Consider the following 21,175-nt stretch of genomic DNA (forward strand, 5'->3'; position numbering starts at 1 on the left):
AAACATTAATTTCCTCTCCTTATCACATCCTTCCAGATTTTTGTAGGAAGACTTGAAAAGTTATACCCAAATATCAACAAGCACAAGAGAAGGCATGTACCTGCACTTCTCCTCACCTCCAAGCCATTTGTTCAAAGTGGCTAGGGATGGAGAAGGCTTGAAAACCGTCAGGCTTGGTGACAGCCAGAATATGATTAAGCATACTCTGTGAACCATCCCAACAGTGTGCAATACTGCACAGTGAAGGGTGAGCGAATTTGCAGTTTCAGCTCTGGGTCCACTCTGAATTACTCACCTGAGCTGCAGCAACACTGGTGGGGAATCCCTAGTCCCAAAACCTTTAGTAAGTTTGCAGAGGGAAGCTCAAGGAAGGAATGCCCCTGTAAAAATTAGAACCAGAGGCCCTACAACCAACTATTTCAATTCGGAGGCCGTGGGCATCACAGGCAGGGCCAGCATGTAATGCATTTTTAAATATACATTCAGAAAACATGACCATGGCTGAAGAGGCTAGCAATTGTTCCCCAAAACCTAATTATCCTAAAGATGGTGTTCAGTTGCCTCCCTAAACCATTGCAGTTCATGTTGAAGGTGCTGTCACAAAGCAGTTAGGAAGAGAATGCCAGTATTTGGAGAGAGCAATAATGTTTGACTGCGTTCAGAGACTTGCAGGTGATCCCATGTGCCTGCTGCCCTCTTTCTTCTAGGTAACAGAGACTATGGCTGTGCAAGGTACCAAAAGTCTCCGATGTGGGTGACAGACAAAACTAGCAGTGGGCTCAGTTACAATGGCCCACATGGGTCAATATAATGTTTGATTATCGAGATTCATTACCTGTCTGGAGAGGGACAGGACAGCTTTGGTTTCAGGGGAGAGGAAAAATCAAGGAAGCAAATTAAAAAAAATTGAAAAGAATGTTAAATTCATCTCTGATTGATACATCCCCTGAAAAGCTGTCATAAACTCCTCCAAGAAGCAGGAACAGTAAACATTAATAAAGTAACAATTAACATACCTAGAGGATGGTCTGTCAGAAGACTGACTTGCTCTGGAGCTGGGTCGACTGGTCCTCTCCCTCTCTGGATCCTTGTAACCTACATTATTGGCATCATATCTGGCATACCGGACGTTGTAACGCCGGTATGGGTCATCCTGAAGAAACAAGCATGTTAACACCTGGGTCCTGACTGCCAAAGGTAATGAAATAACACTAGTTTCAAATGGTTGTGTCACCCAGTAAAAACTTCTTCCAACCAATATCAACAAAAAAAAGCTAATCAAGGCATCTCCAGTGCTCTTGTGGAACATGCAATTTACTGACGTTTCCACCATTGTAACATGCCAATATTTTAAAAAATACCACAGGACTTTAACACATTATCAGGGCAGCAGAAACATTCCTGAAGAGGACAGAAATGAGGGTTTGAAAAATGGATTTACTAGCTATGGCCATATTGATTATTCAGGATTGAAACAATTAACATTAGAGGGTTATTAATGAATCTAAACAAAGGAAACTGTTGGTGCTGCTCAGTATTAAGGCCAGAGTTCCCTACACAGACCACAGGTATGGATCATTGACATACAACATACATGCAAGGTGATAGGTGCTGATTAGACAGGATTATATAAAGGTTAGGATTTCTGGACTCCTTCAACCTGAACTGACTAACATTGAGAGAAAAATGAACAATTGTAACAAATTAGTCATGACCTGCAATGGCTTTTCTTGTTGTTCCCACTCACCCCCTCCCCAACCATTACAGTGTGCATCCAGGGATATCTTCTTGGCTCCATCTTATTCTGATCTATATGCTGCCCTCAACTACATCATTCAAAAACACAGTAGTTTCCACATGGATGTTGACAACACAGTTTTACCTCAAGAGTATCCCTCTACAGTCTCTGTTAGAAGGCTTAACCAAGAAATTCTCTATTGAAATAAATCCACAGCCATTACTCTTCAAGCCACTTTTCCGAGCCATCAAACCACCTGTCTTTCAAATATCTGAAACGGAGCTAGATTCTCCTCAACCTAGGTGTCACATTTGACCAGGAGGGGAACTTCAGACCACATACGAGCACTAAGCCTTCCCATTTCCACTTCTGTAAAACTGCCCTCACCACAGCTCATCTATTAATCCAGCTCTTTGCTAAACTTTGAATTATTCCAGAGTCCTAGCCAACCTTCCTCATTCTACCTATAAACAAGGTCATTCAAAGTCCTATTTACCCATTATCCAACCTTACTGACTCACACTGGCTCCCAGTGAAGCAACACCTTAATTTTTAGAATTCTCAATTGTATTTCCAAGCCCTCCATAGATCCACCCCTCCAAGGGATCTGCACTCCTCCAATTCTGGTTTTGATCATTATTGACAAGACTTTCCTGGCAGTCTATCTTTTTATCCCCCCACAATGTGCTCAGTTTGAAGGACATTAAGGAAATGTAAAACATTTCACTCAGCTGTGCACGTTGTGCCAACATCAACACTTCCAGTAAGCATGAACACTCTACAATCAAACCCTCTAAGAGTCTTAACTGCACAGATTTGGTACTGAGTTACGCTCCCACTTCAGAGACCGATCAATGATACAAATATCAGGGATTTTAGTTATTTTCCTTTGATATCACCCCGCACATTCCCAGCTTTGTGCCTAGATCAAAATTGCAGAATATACAGGTCAAAATAAAAACAGCAGGTTAGGGAAATCTGCATGTGTGGATCCAGCTCAATCACATTCTCAGCCAGGACCACACAAGATTGGATTCCAGCAGAATTCACTGCAGAGCAAGGTGCAGCAGAGACCTTGACTGATGATTCAACTCCGGCCCCTCAACTAGTCCACAGGCAAGCCAACTCATTGCAACATCTGCAGATATACCAAAATACGTGGCTGGGAGGCACATTTATAAACTCAGCCATTGACCAAACAAGTCATGTTCAGCAATCAAATTATGTCCACTGACTTACTGTGTTTAATAAACAGTCAATTCCCCAATTTCAAATGTCACCCTTTCTTCAATTCCTTCCAGCTCTTGCTTCTTTAATCTCTGGTCTCAGAGCCCAACTCCACATACATTTCTGATTTTACTTTGATCCACTACTACCAGTCACGCCTTTGCTGCTCAGGCCAGAAGCTCTGAAACTGCTTCCTTGGATCTTGGAAATGCTCCCTCAATCCTCATATGAGGTGCCATAAACTGTTCCAGTTTGTTTCACCAGTCTTAATACCTCTTCATAAGTGCAAATGTCAAATTTAATATGACTGCCAGTGCATTTATAAAGCAGAAGAATCATACTACGTGCTGGGTGTGGCAGGAGAGAGTGGGGAGGAGTCAGGGAAGTGAAGGGAGTTAAGAAGAAAAAACAAACATGCCCCCTGACCTCCCTTGATTACAAGCAATTTACAGCTGCAGAATAAACTGATAACTGCAATGAGAAAAGGCAAAGGTTCAGTTACCTGATAGTATGGATGGTTGCCTCTGGAAGTCACTGGTTGATAAGGCATCTGCTGACCAATTCTGGGATCCAGAGGTGGGTATGATGGGTAAGGCACTGCAAATGCCTGCTGAGGATCTGTGCTGTAATCCTGGTATGCATAGGGATAGGAATAACCATACCCCACCTGTGGCAGGACTGGGGCGTACGGATGCTGCGGTGGTACCTCTTGATGAGACGGCAGCTGGGGGGCTCCTGCTGTTGTTACAGGAGCTTGAGCTACTGATTGCTGCTGTGCTGCAGGCTGGGCAGAGCCTGACCCTGGGTACCCATAGCCCACAGGTGGGTAATGACTGCTGGCCAGCACTGACCCCGGCTGATGCTGGCTAGAATCATGAGCAGTGGATGGGAGCGGCGGAGGTGCTGCCTGCTGTCCTGTCATTGTGGTCATCGGCTGTTGCTGGACATCTTTGGTGACCTGCAGATAGAAACCTGGTTTGTCATTAATGCAGAGCCCTGCGGCATATGTCTGGCAAGGAGGAGCGTGCTGTGTGGTATCATTAAGTGGCAGGGAAGCAGGTTGATTAGCATTGGCGATGGACTGATTAGGCGGAGTGCGGCGCAATGTGAAATCAAGCAGCTCACAGTTGGCAGATGACTCAGGTTGATGAAAAATTTGGTTTCTTGCATCGTCTTTACTGACGTCACTGCGTGGCTGAAGAGCGGAAGTCGGGGCAATTATGGTTGCGCCAGGTACTTGGCTAGAGGAGGGGTTTGCAGGGGTGGCAGTGTCCCTTGGTGGTCCTCCACTAGCAAACCTCGGGTCGAGGTGACCATCTGCAGCCAGATTGAGTGGAGTCTGGGCTGATGGCGATCCAAGCGTAGTGGTAAGGCCAGAATTTGGTGGTGCAGGGCTTGCAAAGGAGACACTTTGGCCATCGCCTCGATCTCGGAGAGGCCGGTCAGAGCTGGACACTGGAGCGGAGGAACTGGTTTGAAGAGGCCGAGCAAGTAGCACGGGTGGGTTTGGCGCAGCCAGAGATGGCATCAGCAGCGTGGCATAGCTGGAACTTGCCTGGACTTTTGGGGCTCCATCTTCAGGTGCCTGGGGAGGATTCTCCATGTTTCCTGTGAGCACAGGGTAGCACGGTTCCTTGCTGCCATCTTCAGGGGGCTGGACAACCTCAGCACAAGGCTCCTTGGCAGCCGCGGGCACAGTTGGAGCAGCTGGTGCCAGCAAAATACCAGCACTGAAGTTCGGCAGCTCATTCTGTGCCCACAGGGTGGCAGCTGGGCTCTCAGCTTTTGCACGGGCACCATGAATTCTCAAAGATGGTCTCTTCTCTGACATCTCTGACATGGTTCGCAACATATTCTCAGGAGCCCCCGGGCTTGCATAGAGATTTGAGCAAGTCTGCGGGATGCTGATGTTTTCCATGTTGTCAGGTGGTTCTTCTAGGTTGCCAGGAGAGATATCCGATGCCGCAGCTCCTTGCCGCTGACCCACAGTGCTGACTGCATTCTGGCTGAGCTCCATCACCATATTTGCTTGATCCACTTCAACAGCTTTGACTGCCAACTGTCCGTGTGCCCTCACTGGCTCAAACGAGCTGTTAGCACTGGCTTGGAAGGTGGCCATTGGCTTTGGAGGTGTAGGACTGGTGGGCTGCGGCAACTGGCTATAATACATAGTCCGCCCTGCACCCTCTGTCTCCCTACCAAGTGGGGAGGTATCTATCTGCTCAAAGAAGGAGTTGGCGGCATCAGTAGGTGGCTTCCCACTCTCTTGCTGGATGAAAGTGTTTGGCGGAGCTTGGGATCGACGCAGACTGGAGCCACTGCTGTGACTGGCGCTGCTGTGGTTCGAAGAGATGCTGTCCGATCGCAGCGGGTTAGGTGTTATGTCTGGGGTCTCCTGATTCACTGGTGGTCCCCCTGCCGTTCCAATGTTTTTGGTGACATGCTGCCCCTGGTTTGCCAATCCAGGCATGGGCTGGAATCCCACAGGGATCCTTTCAGGCTCATTTGGCAGGACTTCCTGGTTCTGTACAAATTCAGAATTCTCATCATTTTCCAGTGTCAGCCCTTCGCCACCACGCTGTGGCATTGTGGGATCCGTGACGCCACCAGGGTCCCCAGACCCCTGGCCATAAACACCGTACTGGGTGGATGGTTGTGGAAGGAAGCCTTGGGGTTCAACGCTAGATGCCCTACCCACTGCTTGAAGCCCTACACACGGCTCAGGCGGAGGCAGCCCACTGAAGAACAACCCAACGCTCGGCTGAAAGGAGTCTCCAGTCACAACACCAGCTCCACGGTGCAGGTCGCTTGCTAGGGTCTCTTTATTCTCCACCTCACCCCCTTTGAAGAACATAGAAACGGTACCTGGGTCAGAGTCTGGGGGATGGCCCAACTGAGAGGGAGGACACTCAGGTCTGGTAGCCTGCTGGGGACATGGTTCTCGCGGGAAGCTGGGTGCCCAGTCCTCTGGGTGGGCAAAGCCAGGGCCTGAGAAAGTGTGTTGGTGCTGGGATGGGTGGTGGAAGGGAGCTGGCCGACCATTGTCTTTGCACTCTCCTCCAGCAAACTGCGCAAAAGACTCTGGTGGTGGATGCTGCTGCTGTTGCTGCTGCTGGGAGAAGCTGCCAGGAACCTGATTTTGCTGAGATGGAAAAGGCGGAAGCTGGGCCTGAGGAGAACAGTAACTGCCAAGACCCTGTGTCTGGGGGTCACTAGGCTGAAAGTAGTTTTGGACGGAGGGAGGCCGACTGCCATGGTTCACCACCCACTGGGAGGAGGAGCTTGGCTGGAGTTGAGGTGGAAAAGCAGGTGCACCAGGAAGAAAGGGGAGTGGTTCTTGCCCCTGGGGGTTCCTTGTTTGGGAAGGGGTTGAGCCATGACGAGGCCCCAACTCTCCACCCTCTGGCCCTAGCCCTGTGTGAAAGTACGATGGCTCGGAGGGTAGGCCCTGGCCAGCATCAGAGCCGGTAGGAGGGGACGCGGGGGAAGACTGGCCATCGCCAAAGCGCGACGTTGGGGCGAGAGGTGCCGGTGCACCACACGGTTCAGACCGCTCGCCTGGTGTGGACGGGCCAGGAAGCGTCCCTTGAGGGGTGTGCAAAGTGTCTGTGGACCACCGAGGTGGGACAGGACTCCCATCTTGCTGGCTGGGCAAAGGTGGAGGGAGCAGCGGGCTTCCACTGTTGGTGTTGTTCGGTGCTGCTGAATCACCAGCATGAGACGGCCGACTGAGTCCAAATGGATCGGTGACCGGCGGCAGCGGGGCTCCTGAAAGTGGTGTGTTGGAACGCCTGAACGGGGTGTTGCGGCGGAAGGCATTGGGGATGCCCCCAGTTGGTGGGGCTCCTGCAGCATTGGCGACACCTGGTGACGATCTGGAGGGCGGTGGCTGCATTGCTAGGCTCTGCATCAAGGCCAGCACGGGTCAAATCTCGATATCCAGGAAGGTGGTGGGGCTGCCAGTCATTCACAATGCCTTGGGGAGAGAGACACAGACAGTTAGGTTTATAGATTCAATCACCCCAAACAGGCACAAAGAGTTTCAGCTAAAAACTGGCACCCAGAGAAGTTTCAAACGAGACATCAAGTTCATTTAAAATATATTTGAAGTGAAATAATTTTTTTTCACAACCTCAAGACTTTCAAAAGGCTTTACAGCCGATAAAGTATTTTTGAACTGTAATGTGGAAAATCCAACAGCTAATTTGGACATAGCAAGATCCCAACAGCCAATGTGACAATGGGACAGGAAGAGGAAAAGCACCTATTCTATTCCACCATGAGATCATTAACTATGACTTAACTTCACATATGCACTTTCCCATACGACTTAGTATGTTTGGTTAACAAATCCATTAATGTCAATTAATGTTATTAATTGAGCCAGTATCAACTGTGGAAGTGAGGCCAATCTATCATGCATTCCCTACTGTACTCCTAAATGCCCTCATTTTTAATTAGATTCGTCAAAAGAAAGAAATACTCCTTATGAACCCCACGAATTCCCCATTTCTTGAACACATCAATCAATTAACACCCAAATACCATGGAATACAATTCTGGTTTGAGTAATTTCACCCTTGGAGTAATAAATTCACTGTGCACTCCTTCCACAATCAATAAATCCTTCCTAAGGGGTAGTGTCAGAACTGAAGCATATACCCAGAGTTGTCTACCAGGCCTCTTTGGCTGCATCATAACTTCCACCTATTGTGGAATCCAGCCCAATATAAATGAAGGGCAGCAATCCATTAGCCCTCTTATTTTATTGAACCAGATATTTTAATGATTTTTGTACGTGGAGCCCTCCTTGAACTCTCTAAACAAAAGGTGGAAGCAATGAAAGAACCCAGCTCAGTCATTTTAATTCGAAGTTGGATGATCTCGTTTGCCTTATCTGAAATCTTTTGCCACTTTTGCCATTCACTTAAGATCTTCCTAATTTGATGCTTCCATCCATATCACAATGCCATTTACCTTTGTAGAATTGGAAGCTTGGCTAGGAGGCCTTCATCTGTTAATAAACAGCGTATGGCTGAGGCTTAAACAGACTGCAGTGGGTTGCCACTAGTCACATGCTGTTCATTATCCATACCCTCATCCTCCCAGCCCCTCAGCTATCATAGTAGCCAAATCAATAGTTTGCTTTAAGTTTAAACCTTAGATGAAAACAATCTGGTGCCGGTGATTTGTCACGCAATGGAATTATCTACTTCAATAACATTAATTTCATTGAAGTCATTTTGACAATTTTCTATCCCTTTTCCCAATATTAATTTGCTTTTTACATTTTTCTATGCTCTTTCTTTTTTTTGCAGGATTAGGGGTGCCAACTTTCACGTAATGCACTAAAAGCACCCCTAATAGTGCATTACTCACCCAATGCTGCACCAGGTGCGTTAGCAAAATTACAGGGAAAAGTCTTTGAAGTGAGGTTTGAACCCATGATGCTCTAACACTGGAGAGGATTCCCAACGACTCAATTCTCTCCCCCTCTGCCACCATTTTTCACCATCTTAGCTGCATGCAAGGATATTCCACTGGCTACGGGAAGCACATAACCAAAGCCCACTATCTTCTTACCCACTAACTCATGTTTTTATAGTGGGTACTGATCAGCAGAAATCCTGGCCAATCTCCCTTCTCCCCTTCCATCACCCCATGTTCCTGACCTGTAGAAGTTGAAATATCCCAAAGGCTGTCATTAAGTCCAGTGAACCTTCTGCAGACTAAAGGGCACAATTCAGCTATCTTTCTGCCGCTGTTCACATCCTAACTTGAATTGTGCCAGTTAACTGTGACACACACCACAATGCTTCATCTTGAAGTTCAGTTCATGGCCCTATCCTTTTCAACCTCCAGCCCTACTATCATGCAAGATCTCTCCTGTACTCCAATTCCAGGCTCTTGCATATCCCTGATTTACAAATTTTGTCTCAATTCACTCCAATGAAGTGCTTTGAGACATTTTACATTACAGTGTAAAATGCAAATTATAGCTGTTGAGCAATGCCATCCTCTGAGCTATCAGATGATGGTCAAGGATAGGAAATTATTATTTCTGATATTCTAAATGATTTGTAGCAAATGATCATGGTGATTTAACATAGTAGCGTTGCAGCTAGCGTAATGCTATTACAGCGCCGGCGATCGGGGTTCAATTCCTGCTGTTGTCTGTATGGAGTTTGTACGTTCTCCCTGTGATTGCGTGGGTTTCCTCCCACATACCAAAGACGCATGGGTTAATAGGTTAACATGGGTGCAACCGGGCGGCGTGGACTCAAAAGGCCGAAAGGCCCTGTTACAATGCTGTAAAAATAATGTTTTTTTTAAACAAAAGCATTTGCCAAACCCCAAGCTTTGGAAAACTCAAGGGAGAAAGACAAGCATAAATAGGACTCCAATGAACATTAGGTCCTTGGGCTAAGGGGACTATATGGCCCAAGAAGGCTACATTACCATTGTCTTTATTATGAAAAGCATAAGAGAGTTGTCTCTTTTCCAGTATTTATCTCTCAACCAACTTCAACTGATGATGCAACCTGCTTCATGTTACAACTTGTGGATCATGGCTGTGTAAAAAAATTGATAGTCACATTTATTGCATTGGCAATAGCAAGTAAACTCAACTTTAATGGCCAAAAAAAAAGCATTGGGACATCTGCAGCATGAAAGATGCTACAAATACGACGCAGGTGTAGAAATGAATCTAAAGTAGCATATGTGAACAGGGTCAATATAAAACTGGGACTACAGTATGTTGAAAGGTAATGAGTACTGTAGCCTAGCACATTCTGCTCTGTAAAGGAATCCAACATTTTACCAATGAAAATTTGCCAGCCTACCCATTCAATCATGTGACTCCACCTCGCATCAACCTACTATTCCAAGCCACTAAAGAATTAACTTAAGAGAAAAACACCAGGAAAGTTAATTCTATCAGTTACTGTGGATTTTGGAGAAAGCAACGCAGCACGGTACTGCAATCACGATAGTAGAGTAACACAGCCCAATTGTTCTTTCACACCTCAGAGGCTGAATGGAAAATACATTTTAAAAGCTATTTCAATGATTGGTTTAAGAAGGAAAATAATAGTGTATATTGTGGGGGGATTGTTCCCACTAGCTTCTCAGGATCTTCATTCAGAATTGTTAGGACATTAAATGCTTGAATACAAATTGTGACTGAGAAAAATGTAAAAGGGCATACCAACATTAGAAATTCAAAAAAGGGCAGGCCGTTCATTCCCTTAAACCTTCCTTTGCATTCAACCAGATCATGGATAATCTTTTACCTCAAATAACATTTCAGGCAGGGCATGCCTATCCCTGACATGACAAAAATAAACAAACATGCCTTTCTTAGTGGGGCAAGGTGTAAAATTTTTTTACCTTCTCCATTGGTCACTGCCATAAGTTTATGCCCTTGGGTTTCCACCCCATCTGTCAGTGCAATGATTTCTCCTCACTTTTTACAGAAACCATAATTTTGAAAAATTAACTCTCACCTTGTCCTTCTTCACATAATTGAACTCATTCCAATAATACATCAGATTTTCATATTTCCTTACAACATAAAAGGCTTCAATTCAGTCCATCAAATCTATGCTAACTCTCAGAGAAATCCCATCTTCCACCATCCCCACCCCATTTCCTTGCAGTCTTTCCACTGTGGTGCTGAGGATTGAACACAACTCCTGCTGATACCCAGTGTATGATGTCAGGCTATTTATTTGTTCACTTTGTTTTTTTTAATATTAAACCTTTGAAAATCTGGCTTCCCACCTTCCCAGTTACTGAAGTCCCTTTTCCAACCCAAATTATTCCAGTGTCTTTGTAAAGTAGCTATTTGCATTTATCCCCCCTCTCTAAATGCATGCAGCATCACAAATCTAATGTTCCTTACTTTTGTACAGCTTCATGTATTAAGAGGACATGCCCCACTGAAATCCAACCGCAAAGGGCTCCAAACAGCATACAGCTAGGACATTTGGTCAAACTGATCTGTGATGATATTAACACAACTCACTAGCTTCCTCCAATTCCATCTAATTTTTGCAGCCTTTCTGAAACAATTCTCTTATATGCTGGTCCTCCTTTGAAAACAAATCAATAAACTCTTGATTTCCTTTCTATGCCTGAAACACTGAGTGAAGAACTTTCTTCTCTTACCGATTTACAATCTTGTATTTTTGGCTCCTAGTTCTGGATTCCATCACCGGGAATGTTTCTCCACGTCCTATCCAAATGATACACAATTTTAAAACTTCAATCCGGTTTCCACAAAGTCCTCTTCTTCCCAAGGAGAGCTGCAACCAGTACCATCTTTCATGATAGTTTTTTTTAAATCTCAGTTCAGCTACCATTTTATGCATTCTCTCCAGTGTCTGTTTATCTGTATTGAGACCAGACCATGCTGCCAGTCCATGGTTCAATACTAGTTTAACGTATCACAGGTTTTGAATGTGTATAGTTTTAGACACAAATTCCAGTGTGTTACTTTTTTTAAAACAGCAGTGTTCCAGTTTGCCTACTGAACCAAAACAAGCTACCTAGTCCTGGCAACTACCTTTGAACTTCTCGAATGAGCAGGCAAGGAAAGGTTTAAGTTCAAGGGCAATTACCAATGCAGCCAACATGCAGAGCTCAGATAATAAAATATAAATACATTAATAATCACATTCACAAAAAGAATACATGGTGCATCAAGCAAAAGGCTACATGGCAATGAATCTCATTTGGGGGGGGGAGAAAGAGGGGCGAAGCACGGAGGACGAGGATAAAGGGGTGGAGTGAGGAGGCGGCGGTGGGGTGGAGGGTGAGGAGGAAGGGGATGAGGGAGAAGAAAACAGCAATGGGCTGTAGCCTGGCTCTCACGCAAGATCGATAGCTGTGTTCCAGAAACAAACTGGAAGTTGTTCAAATAATCAAGCACAGTCACTGAGCTGCACCCATCCTGACCCACTTATCACATACACTTGCCGGATATCCTGCATCGTGAACTCAGCCAGGATTTCACCCAAGCACAGATGGACTGCGTGTATGAGTAAACATACACAAAGATGATACAATCAAGATTACTACGGAAGAACACTATGAAGAATCAGATTACATAGCATGCAACTAGGTACCTCCCACTGAAATAAATTGAGTCGTCAGACTCAAATATTACTTGACATCAACAAATAACTTAAGACTCAGTAGCAAGTGTCACTTGCAGAACAAGATACAACTATGGTACCATGACCCCCAAAACTCTCCATCACTATCTTTCTCACCAAGTCTGCATACACTGTAAACTGAATGGCTATTATGATTAGTCAAAAATTCCACTATTTTGTACAGAATATCACAGTAAAAGCCCTTTATTTACCCAATTTCCTGGTTAACAGAAGATGGAACGTGTTCCAACTATTTACATCTTTCTCTCTAAAATTCATTTACAGTGAGTAGCAAACCAGAACAAAAACACCAAAGTGCAAGCAAACCAAAAAACTGACAATAAACCACAAGGAAATATTAAAACTGATGACCAACAGCTCAGCCAAAGCAGTGAGGAGACAGACTATACAGCAGACACAAAGCTATGGTTTAATTTCTTTACTCCTCTCTTGAAAGCACATGGAGCCTCAATACCAAGACAATGACCTAACCTCTGATAAAAATAGACAACACTAGGAACACTCAGCAGGTCAGATAACATCCATGAAAAGAGAAACAGTTAATATTACAGGTCCAAGATCCTTCATCAGAACTGGGAAAGAGAAAAACAAGTTACATTTCAATAGCAGAGAAGGTGAGGGAGGGATGGATAGTATGGAAAATAATGCTGACAGATGAGACCAAATAGATTGATGGGGGGCAGTTAGAGCAGTGGTTACAAGTACATTATACTTCTGTGCAGTGCGTTGCTAATAGCCAGTTGGATGTACTGCTCTGCCACCTATTAGAAATATTCCTTTGTTATACCCATCTCTTCCCTATTCTTCTCCTCTGAAGTCCAACTTATCTTCCTATTTCCCAATTCTAACAACAGTAACTGTTTCTCTTTCCATGGATACTGCCTGACTAGCTCAGTCTTTATTTCAGATTTCCAGCATCTGCATTTTTTTATTTCACACCAACCTCCAATAGTTCACCCATCTTCCCATTTCCCACAGGGGTTTCGGCAAGTCTCCCAACTGTGCATCACAGCAGAAGCCCATTCCAACATGACATCTACAGTGTTACATAGTCACAGAGAGCAGTCATTACTTATTGATTACGAGCATGAGTTTGGCTAATTTGCTCACAAGCCCCTTCACTCAACCAGGCCAAATTAAGCTTCTCCGCTACTGAAAATCTGTAAAAAAAAATGCAGATGCCAGAACTCTGAAATAAAAAAAAGCAGAAGCTGACAGAAATACTCAGCAGATAAGGCAGCAGCTTTGGTAGGAGAAACAGAGGTAATATTTCAGGTTGAAGACTCTTCATCAGAACTGGAAAAGAGGAAAATAAAAGCAATTAAGTTGTTTTTAAGGGGAGGGATGTTCTCTTGGCTCTATACATCTGTTGGGTGGGACCAGGATTGCTGTGCAATATGCTGTTGATAAAGTCATGAGGTTGTTACATTAATGAGGGTAGCTAGAGAGAGAAAAACAAAAAGAATGTGCGAAGGCAGCTCTTGCTATAGGAAATGCTTAGCAGATCAGGCAGTGTCAGTGAACATAGAACAATACAGCGCAGGAACAGGGCCTTTGGCCCACAATGTTGTGCCGATCCAATTCCATTAGTAATAAAATGCCCAACTAACACTAATCCCTTCTGCCTACACAATGTCCATATTCTACCATTTCCCTCACATTCATGTGCCTATCTAAGAGCTTCTTGAACACCCCAATCATATTTACCTCCACCACTACCCCAGGCAGCGCATTCCAGGCACCCACCACTCTGTGTAAAAACTTTTCCCCCTCTCACCTTAAATGCATGCCCTCTGGTATTAGACATTTCAACCTCGGGGAAAAGATACCAGCTGTCTACTCTGTCTATGCTGCTCATAATCTTATAAACCTCTATCAGATCTCCCCTCAGCCTCTGCCACTCCAGAGAAAACAACCCAAGTTTGTCCAACCTATCCTTGTAGCACATGCCCTCTAATCCAGGCAGCATCTTGCTAAGTCTCTTCTGCACCCTCTCCTAAGCCTTGATATCCTTCCTACAATGGGGCAACCAGAACTGAATACAATACTCCAGATGTGGCCTAGAGTTTTATAAAGCTACAGCATAACTGCCTGACTCTTGAACTCAATGCCTTGACTAATGAAGGCAAGCATTCCATATGCCTTCTTTACCACACTATCAACCTGTGTAGCCACTTTCAGGGAGCTTTGAACTTGGACTCCAAGATCCCTCTGCTCATCAACACCGTTAAGGTTCTTGCCACTAACAGTGTATTGTCTCTTTACATTTGATCTCGCAAGGTGCAAACACTTCACATTTAGCTGGGTTAAACTCCATCTGCCATTTCTCCACCCATATCTGCAATGGATCTATATCCCATTGTATCGTTTGCCAGTCTTTGACGCTATCCACACCACCACCAATCTTCATATCATCTGCACCCATGTACATTTTCATCCAGGTCATTTACATGCATCACAACAGTGGAGGTCCCAGTATGGATCCTTGAGGAATGTCACTAGTCACAGACCTCCAGCCAGAACAAGTCCCATCGACCACTACCCTGTCTTCTACGGACAAGCCAGTTCTGAATCCAGATCCACCAATTCACCTTGGATCCCATACATCTTAATCTTCTGGATAAGCCTCCCATGAGGGACCTTGCCACATGCCTTATTCAAATCCATGTAGACAACATCCACAGCTCTACCTTCATCAGTCACCCTCATCACGTCATCAAAAAACTTAAGTTAGTAAGGCATGACTTTCCTTGCACAAAGCCATGCTGGACCGTCCCTAATTAGGCTGTGGTTTCCAAATGCTCATAAATACTATCCAAGTATCCTTTCCAGTAACTTCCCTACCACTGATGCGAGACTCACTGGTCTATAGTTACCAGGATTATCCGTTTCCCTTCTTGAATAATGAAACAACATTCGCTACTTGCAGTCCTCCGGGACCTCACCTGTGGCTTGAGAGGACATGAAGATATTGGTCAAGGCCCCAGCAACCTCATCTCTTGCCTCTCTCAATAACCTGGAGTATATCCTATCAGGCCCTGGGGATATCCACCTTACTGGCTCTTTAAGAGACCTTACACTACCTCCTCCTTTATCTCAGAATGCCCTAGCACATTAGCATGCTCCATACTGATCTCCATATCCTCCACCTATTACTCCTTGGTAAATACTGATGCAAAGTACTCATTAAGGACCTCACCCACCTCCTCCACCTCCAAGCGCATGTTCCCTCCTTTATCCTTGAGTGGTCCTACCCTCTCCCTAGTTATCCTCTTGCCTTTGACACATGTATAGAGTGCCTTGTCAATAATGCAGATGGATAACCTAAGGCATAACTGGTGGTTCCGATATAAACCTGTGGACTGAACAAAGGTGTTCCACGAAGTGACCGCCTGATATTCATTTGATTCTCCAATGTAGAGACAACCATATCCTGAGCAGTGAATGCATTTCACTAAGTTGAAAATGCAAGCTACAATGCTGTCACCTTAAGTACAAAGTTCCTCTTGGCAGCAAATTTACTAGAGCAGCATCAATCAGAACATTTTCAATGCTTGTGCTGCATTTAGGTTTCATAGAAAACTCATTACAGTCTCGTCAAATCCTGCCTATCCCAGGAATTGTCAAGAAACAGAAGGCAAGATGCATTAAGAACTGATAGGCATTTCCCAATTGGATTCAAGTGAGACCTTGGCTGAATCCATACACAAAGACTCCCTTGGTGAGTTATTTATAGAATGATAGCCTTTTCTTCATTTACTAGGCAGCATAATCATACAGCACGGGAGACAGTTGGCCTCACATGATTCCACCAGCTTTCTTAGAGATATTCAATTAATTGTACTCCCATGATCTATGCCAGAGCCCTGCAAGTATTTAAATAAAATTCCCTTCTGCAAGTCAATTTTTAATCTGCTTCCATCATTTCATTAAGTAAATCAAAGATGATAACGTACAGAAAATGCCATCTCCCCTTTAATCCTTACACAACTTATCCCATATCCATATCCTCTGATTACCGAACCTCCTGCGATGGAAACAGATTCTCCTTATTCACTATCAAAAAGCACAAGAATTCTGAACATTCTATGCTTTAAGGCAAACACTAAGCTTTCCTATCTTTCCAGATAACTAAAGTCACTTACTCTGGTGCCATTCCAATAAACCTCTTTTGCAGCCTAAACAAGACCTTAATGTAGCTTCCTAAAACAACCAGTATTAGATCTTTCTGTGTCCAATGTTACATGGCAGCTTCTTTACCTTATTCATCAGCGCTCCCATCCATATGGAGCGAGTTCCAACATACATGCCAATACCAAGAAGGAATCTATCTAGAAGTGGTCCCTGACTAATTTTGGAAGGTCTCAAAGGCAAGGGAGTGTTAACAGCGGCTTGGATGGGAGGAAAATAGAGGGATATGGGCATTCTGTAGGTAGGAAGGAATAGCTATGTCAGCACAACATTGTGGGCCAAAGGGCCTGTTCTGTGCTGTGCTGTACTGTACCGTTCTATGTTCTATAGACAAAGCAAATAAAGGACCAAGCTGTTTGTTCCTGTGCTTGATTCTACACTGAGTGGTAGGGTCCCAGAGAGTACAAGTTTAAGGATCCCTAAGTGAAGAAAAAGGCATACAGGATACTAATGTTCATTAACTGGAGCACAGAATACAAGAACAGGAAGGTTATGGTATAACTTTATGAAGCATTGGTCAGGCCACAGATGGAAGACTGTGAGTAGTTCTGCTCATCGCACAAGAGGAAGAACATGACAGCACTGGAAAAACTGCAGAGGAGAGTCACCAGGATGCTGCCTGGGATGGAGAGTTTCACTCATGAGGACAGATTGGATAGGCTGGTTTTCCTTGCAGAAGAGGCTTATAAAATTAATAGTGTCATGGGCAGGGTAGACAATAGGAAGCATTTCCCCATAGCAGATGTGTCAAAAACTAGAGGACATAGGTTTAGAATGAGGGGGGAAAGAAGGGATCAGAGAAGGATTTTTTTCTCCCTTCCAGAGTGGTTGGAATCTGGAACGTACTACCTGAGTTGGTGGTGGATGCAGTTATTAGCAAGACAGTTAAATAGTAGCTACATGAACACTTGAATCATGAATTCATTAAAGGCTATGAACCGAGGGCTGATAAATGAGATTAGTGTAGTTGGATAATTGATGGTCAGCATGGACATGGTGGCTAAAAGGCCTATTTCCATGTTGTATGACTGACTCTGAACTGTACTAAAAAAACTTCATGACTACAGGCGGTCCCAAGGTTAGGACAAGGTTCATTCCTGAGAACTGTTAGCAACCTGAACTGTTCATAAGTCAGGAATGAATAAAAACAGCATGTGGAAGATGATCACAGAAACTATTGTGATGGGAGAGCAAGCGTGGGAAGAGTGGCCATCAGCCAACCTCACCGACTCTGAGTGAGCAGGTGAGTCCGCTTAGCGCTCCCAGCTTTGCTGAACTCAACTCAGCCCTAATTATTGCGGCTTGGGTGGGGGTGTGGGGATAGAAGGCATGCAGGAATGCCCTATTCCCATCCAGCTGAAGGTGCCTGCAGCCCCGCAGCAGCCAGAAAATCCATCACCATCCACCCTGCCAGTCTCCCATACGCTCAGTCATACCTGTGGGCTGTCCCTCAAGCTGGCTGTTCGTAATCTGGGGAGGACCTGGAAGTTGCAAAGTGCTTTACAGAGATTGCTAAAGATCTATAGAAATATACATTTCCTCCCCATAGATGAATCCGGTCCTGTTGCAAACTGAGCAGCTAAAAGAACAATCTGGTGGTCAGAGTACCAGTGTTATAGCATTCTAGAGGTTGCTAGTTCAAATTACAAGCAGAATTGAAGTGATGGATTGCCACTAATATCATCAGGATATACCCCGTCTGGTCCGAATTGATTTTGAGCTGGTTCAGGAGATTGTGCACAAGAACATCACCACTATCACTTTTTCAGGTCAATTACAAGATGGGTTTAAAAAAGAATATGGCTTTGCCAGCAATGCTTATAGCCCAAGGATATATTAAACCAAAGTTCTAGATCAAATGAGAAAACTTGAATGTTGACCGAGAACAAATTGAATTACGTATTTAATCTCCGTGAATGGTTCCTTTAATGAGATAAGTGCCCTGCCTTGTACAATACTGAGCCAGTCAGACCAGGGAGATCCAGTCAGTGCTGAGCTGGCAGCTCTCAAGTTAGGGTGTTACAATTGACATCAGTGTGAAAAATATATTAAAAAATAATTCAGATGAGTTTGCTGCTCTCCACACACACTGCTAGAATAGGGTGTACACAGGAAGCAAGCCTAGAGTAAACAGCAGTGCAGCATCAAGGAGTCATAGCTTTCTCCTGCTTCTCTTGGTGTTCTTATACCCCGCTCCAACTGAAACCCACTAGCAGGGTTACCAATTCAGAAGTCTTGGATCCTGGCACCCTTGTAAATCTAGTACAAGTCACAGCATTCAGCAAAGCATACTAAAATAATAAAAAGCATCAAGATATTGCAATCCTTCCGATTCCACATGGCTGCTGATCAAAATTTCACCTAAACAAAAAAAAATCACCCCTTTCCACTGTTTCAAGTACACAGGTTCTTTGCTATAATCAGAGACAACTGTTGGCCAGCTATTCTGTCTCCTAAGCCTATTAGATCACAGCAGATTGTACATTAATTCCTTTCACTTTTCCTTGGCTCCACATCCCAAATAAACATCAATCTCAGTTTCAAAGACAGATACCATCATTGTAGCAACACAAGTTAAAAGAGCCTTTGGCCCATAGAAAATTATTGGACAGACGACTGTATAATCAATGAGGTGGGTGGGGAAGAGAAAAATACGTGGTACTGAATCTCAAAAATTAAATGTAGTGAAGGATTCTGGTTGATGAATAAATATTCATTAGGACACGAAGAAGAACTCCCCTGCCCTTCGAAATTAGATCATAAAATCTTTTACATTTATTTGAGTGCAGGCATGGCTTCAGTCTAATATCATAATCAAAAGATATTAGCTCCACTTGCACTGTACTTCCCTAACAGAACCATAGAATAAAGGCCCTTTGGCCCACCATGTTGTGCAGAACTTTAAACCACGCCTCAGACTATCTAACCCCTTCCTCCCACATATCCCCCTATTTTAAATTCCTCCATATGCTTATCTAACAATCTCTTGAACTTGACCAACATATCTGCCTCCACCACCACCCCAGGCAGCACATTCCATGCACCAACAACTCGCTGGGTGAAAAGCCTTCCTCTGATATCTCCCTTGAACTTCCCACCCATTACTTTAAAGCCATGCTGTCTTGTATTGAGCATGGTGCCCTGGAAAGAGTTACTGGGCTGTCCACTATCTATTCCTCTTAATATTTTGTATACTTCTATCATGTCTCCCCTCATCCTCCTTCTCTCCAAAGAGTAAAGCCCTAACTCCCTTAGTCTCTCCTCATAATCCATATTCTCCAATCCAGGCAGCATCCTGGTAAATCTCCTCTGCACCCTTTCCAACGCTTCCACATCCTTCCTATAATGAGGCGACCAGAACTGGACACAGTACTCCAAGTAATCAGCATAATTCATATCAGCTTGGATTATGAAAAACCCATAAAGTAGCATTGAACCCACAATCCACTTAGCCAAAGATACGTGCTACACACTGAGCTGCATTTGAAAAGCAAGATGCCTTTGCATGCATGTGTCATCAGAAGGCTGTGATGTTCAAAGACTTGAACGGTGTACAGACAGTTCTAATTCAGCCCCTGGGACAGATCAGTGGCATAAAGTGACAGGCAAGGCAAGAGAAAATGATCGTGAAATAAACTGGAATAAAAGGATCACAAGGACTCTTCTCATAAACCTAGCCTTTAGCCATCAATCTGAGCCCCGACTTCCAGGTCTCCACCCCAAAATCAAGTCTTTAAGTCCTGGAAATATGATACAAAAAACACAAAATCCTGGAAACACTCATCAGCGCAGATATCATCTGTACAAAGGTAAACAGAGTTAACGTTTCAGGTCGAAGACTCTATTTCTCTTACACACATACGTTGACCGACGTGTTGAATGTTTCCAGGATTTTTTTCTTTTTATTTCCCAACTCACAGCCAACCATCGCCCTCCCCGAAAACACCCTTCACAACTTCCAGTCTCAACTTAGTTCAGAGCTTGTCCCCCGCCACCTTCAGCCCCTGTGTCCCGCTGCCCAGCTCCCTCAGCCCCTCCAACACCCCAGGCTTCTCCCTCCCACCGCCTCACGGCGGCCCGGGTCCTCCCCGCCCGCCGAAACCCCGGCTCCCACCCTCCCCATCAGGCCTACCGTATGGCAGCCTCCCACCACTCCAAGCGCGGTGTCACCAGGCTCGGCGCCGCCGCCTCCTCCCCTTGCCCTGCCCGGCCCGGTGAAGGAGGAGAGCGGCCTCACCCAGTGCGGACCCGAAGACCGAACGGCTCCGCTCCGTTACACAGCCCACCGGACGCTCAGCGCCATCTTCACTCGCCAACCGGCGACGTGTACATCCTGACGTCACGCGCACTCCACGTCGTGGCGTCATCCTCCTCAACGAAAAACCCCAACCAATCTTTCTAGAAAGGTTTTTATTTTTTCTCTACACGTGTTTAAACGTAAGTTCTTCATTTTTGTTTGATAATAGTTCAGTGATTTATAAATAGAGCGTTTTTAAAGTTAAAGCCGGTGCTTGAAAGCTTCGTATTTATGTGACGGAACTTGCCGAATGAAGCCGAAGTCATAGAGGGACCTTGTCCTGAGATCTTTCATCACAAAAGGATCCAGTGCAATTTGTCTCTCATCCATGTTCTCTCGTCCTAACCTTGCACCTTTCCCTTCCAAGTATTTACTCCGTTTACTTTTGTAAAATACTATTGAATCTCCTCTCACTGCTCTTTCATGTAGAGCATTCCAGATCATAAAACAAATTGATGTGTTACAAAAATTCCCTTTATGTTTGACTTTGTTTTGGTGCCATTTATCTTAAATCTGTGTCCTCTGATCTCTCTCCATTGG

At 44.7% G+C, this 21,175-nt stretch overlaps 1 protein-coding gene across 1 annotated transcript in view; it reads right to left on the bottom strand.

Moving 5' to 3' along the window:
* sec16a (SEC16 homolog A, endoplasmic reticulum export factor) overlaps positions 1–20,656 on the bottom strand; it is a 62,682-nt gene extending 42,026 nt beyond the window's left edge. Inside the window, exons 1-3 of the mRNA XM_052037474.1 lie at positions 20,471–20,656; positions 3,468–6,941; positions 1,017–1,153 (exon numbers count right to left, since the gene is read on the bottom strand). Coding sequence (XP_051893434.1) covers positions 1,017–1,153; positions 3,468–6,875 — 3,545 coding nt within the window. The 5' untranslated portion in view covers positions 6,876–6,941; positions 20,471–20,656. The remainder of the gene's footprint in view (positions 1–1,016; positions 1,154–3,467; positions 6,942–20,470) is intronic.
* Positions 20,657–21,175: the final 519 nt, after the last annotated feature.

The sequence above is a fragment of the Pristis pectinata genome, chromosome 23 (assembly GCF_009764475.1).
Source record: "Pristis pectinata isolate sPriPec2 chromosome 23, sPriPec2.1.pri, whole genome shotgun sequence".
NCBI classification, from domain to species: Eukaryota; Metazoa; Chordata; class Chondrichthyes; order Rhinopristiformes; family Pristidae; genus Pristis; species Pristis pectinata.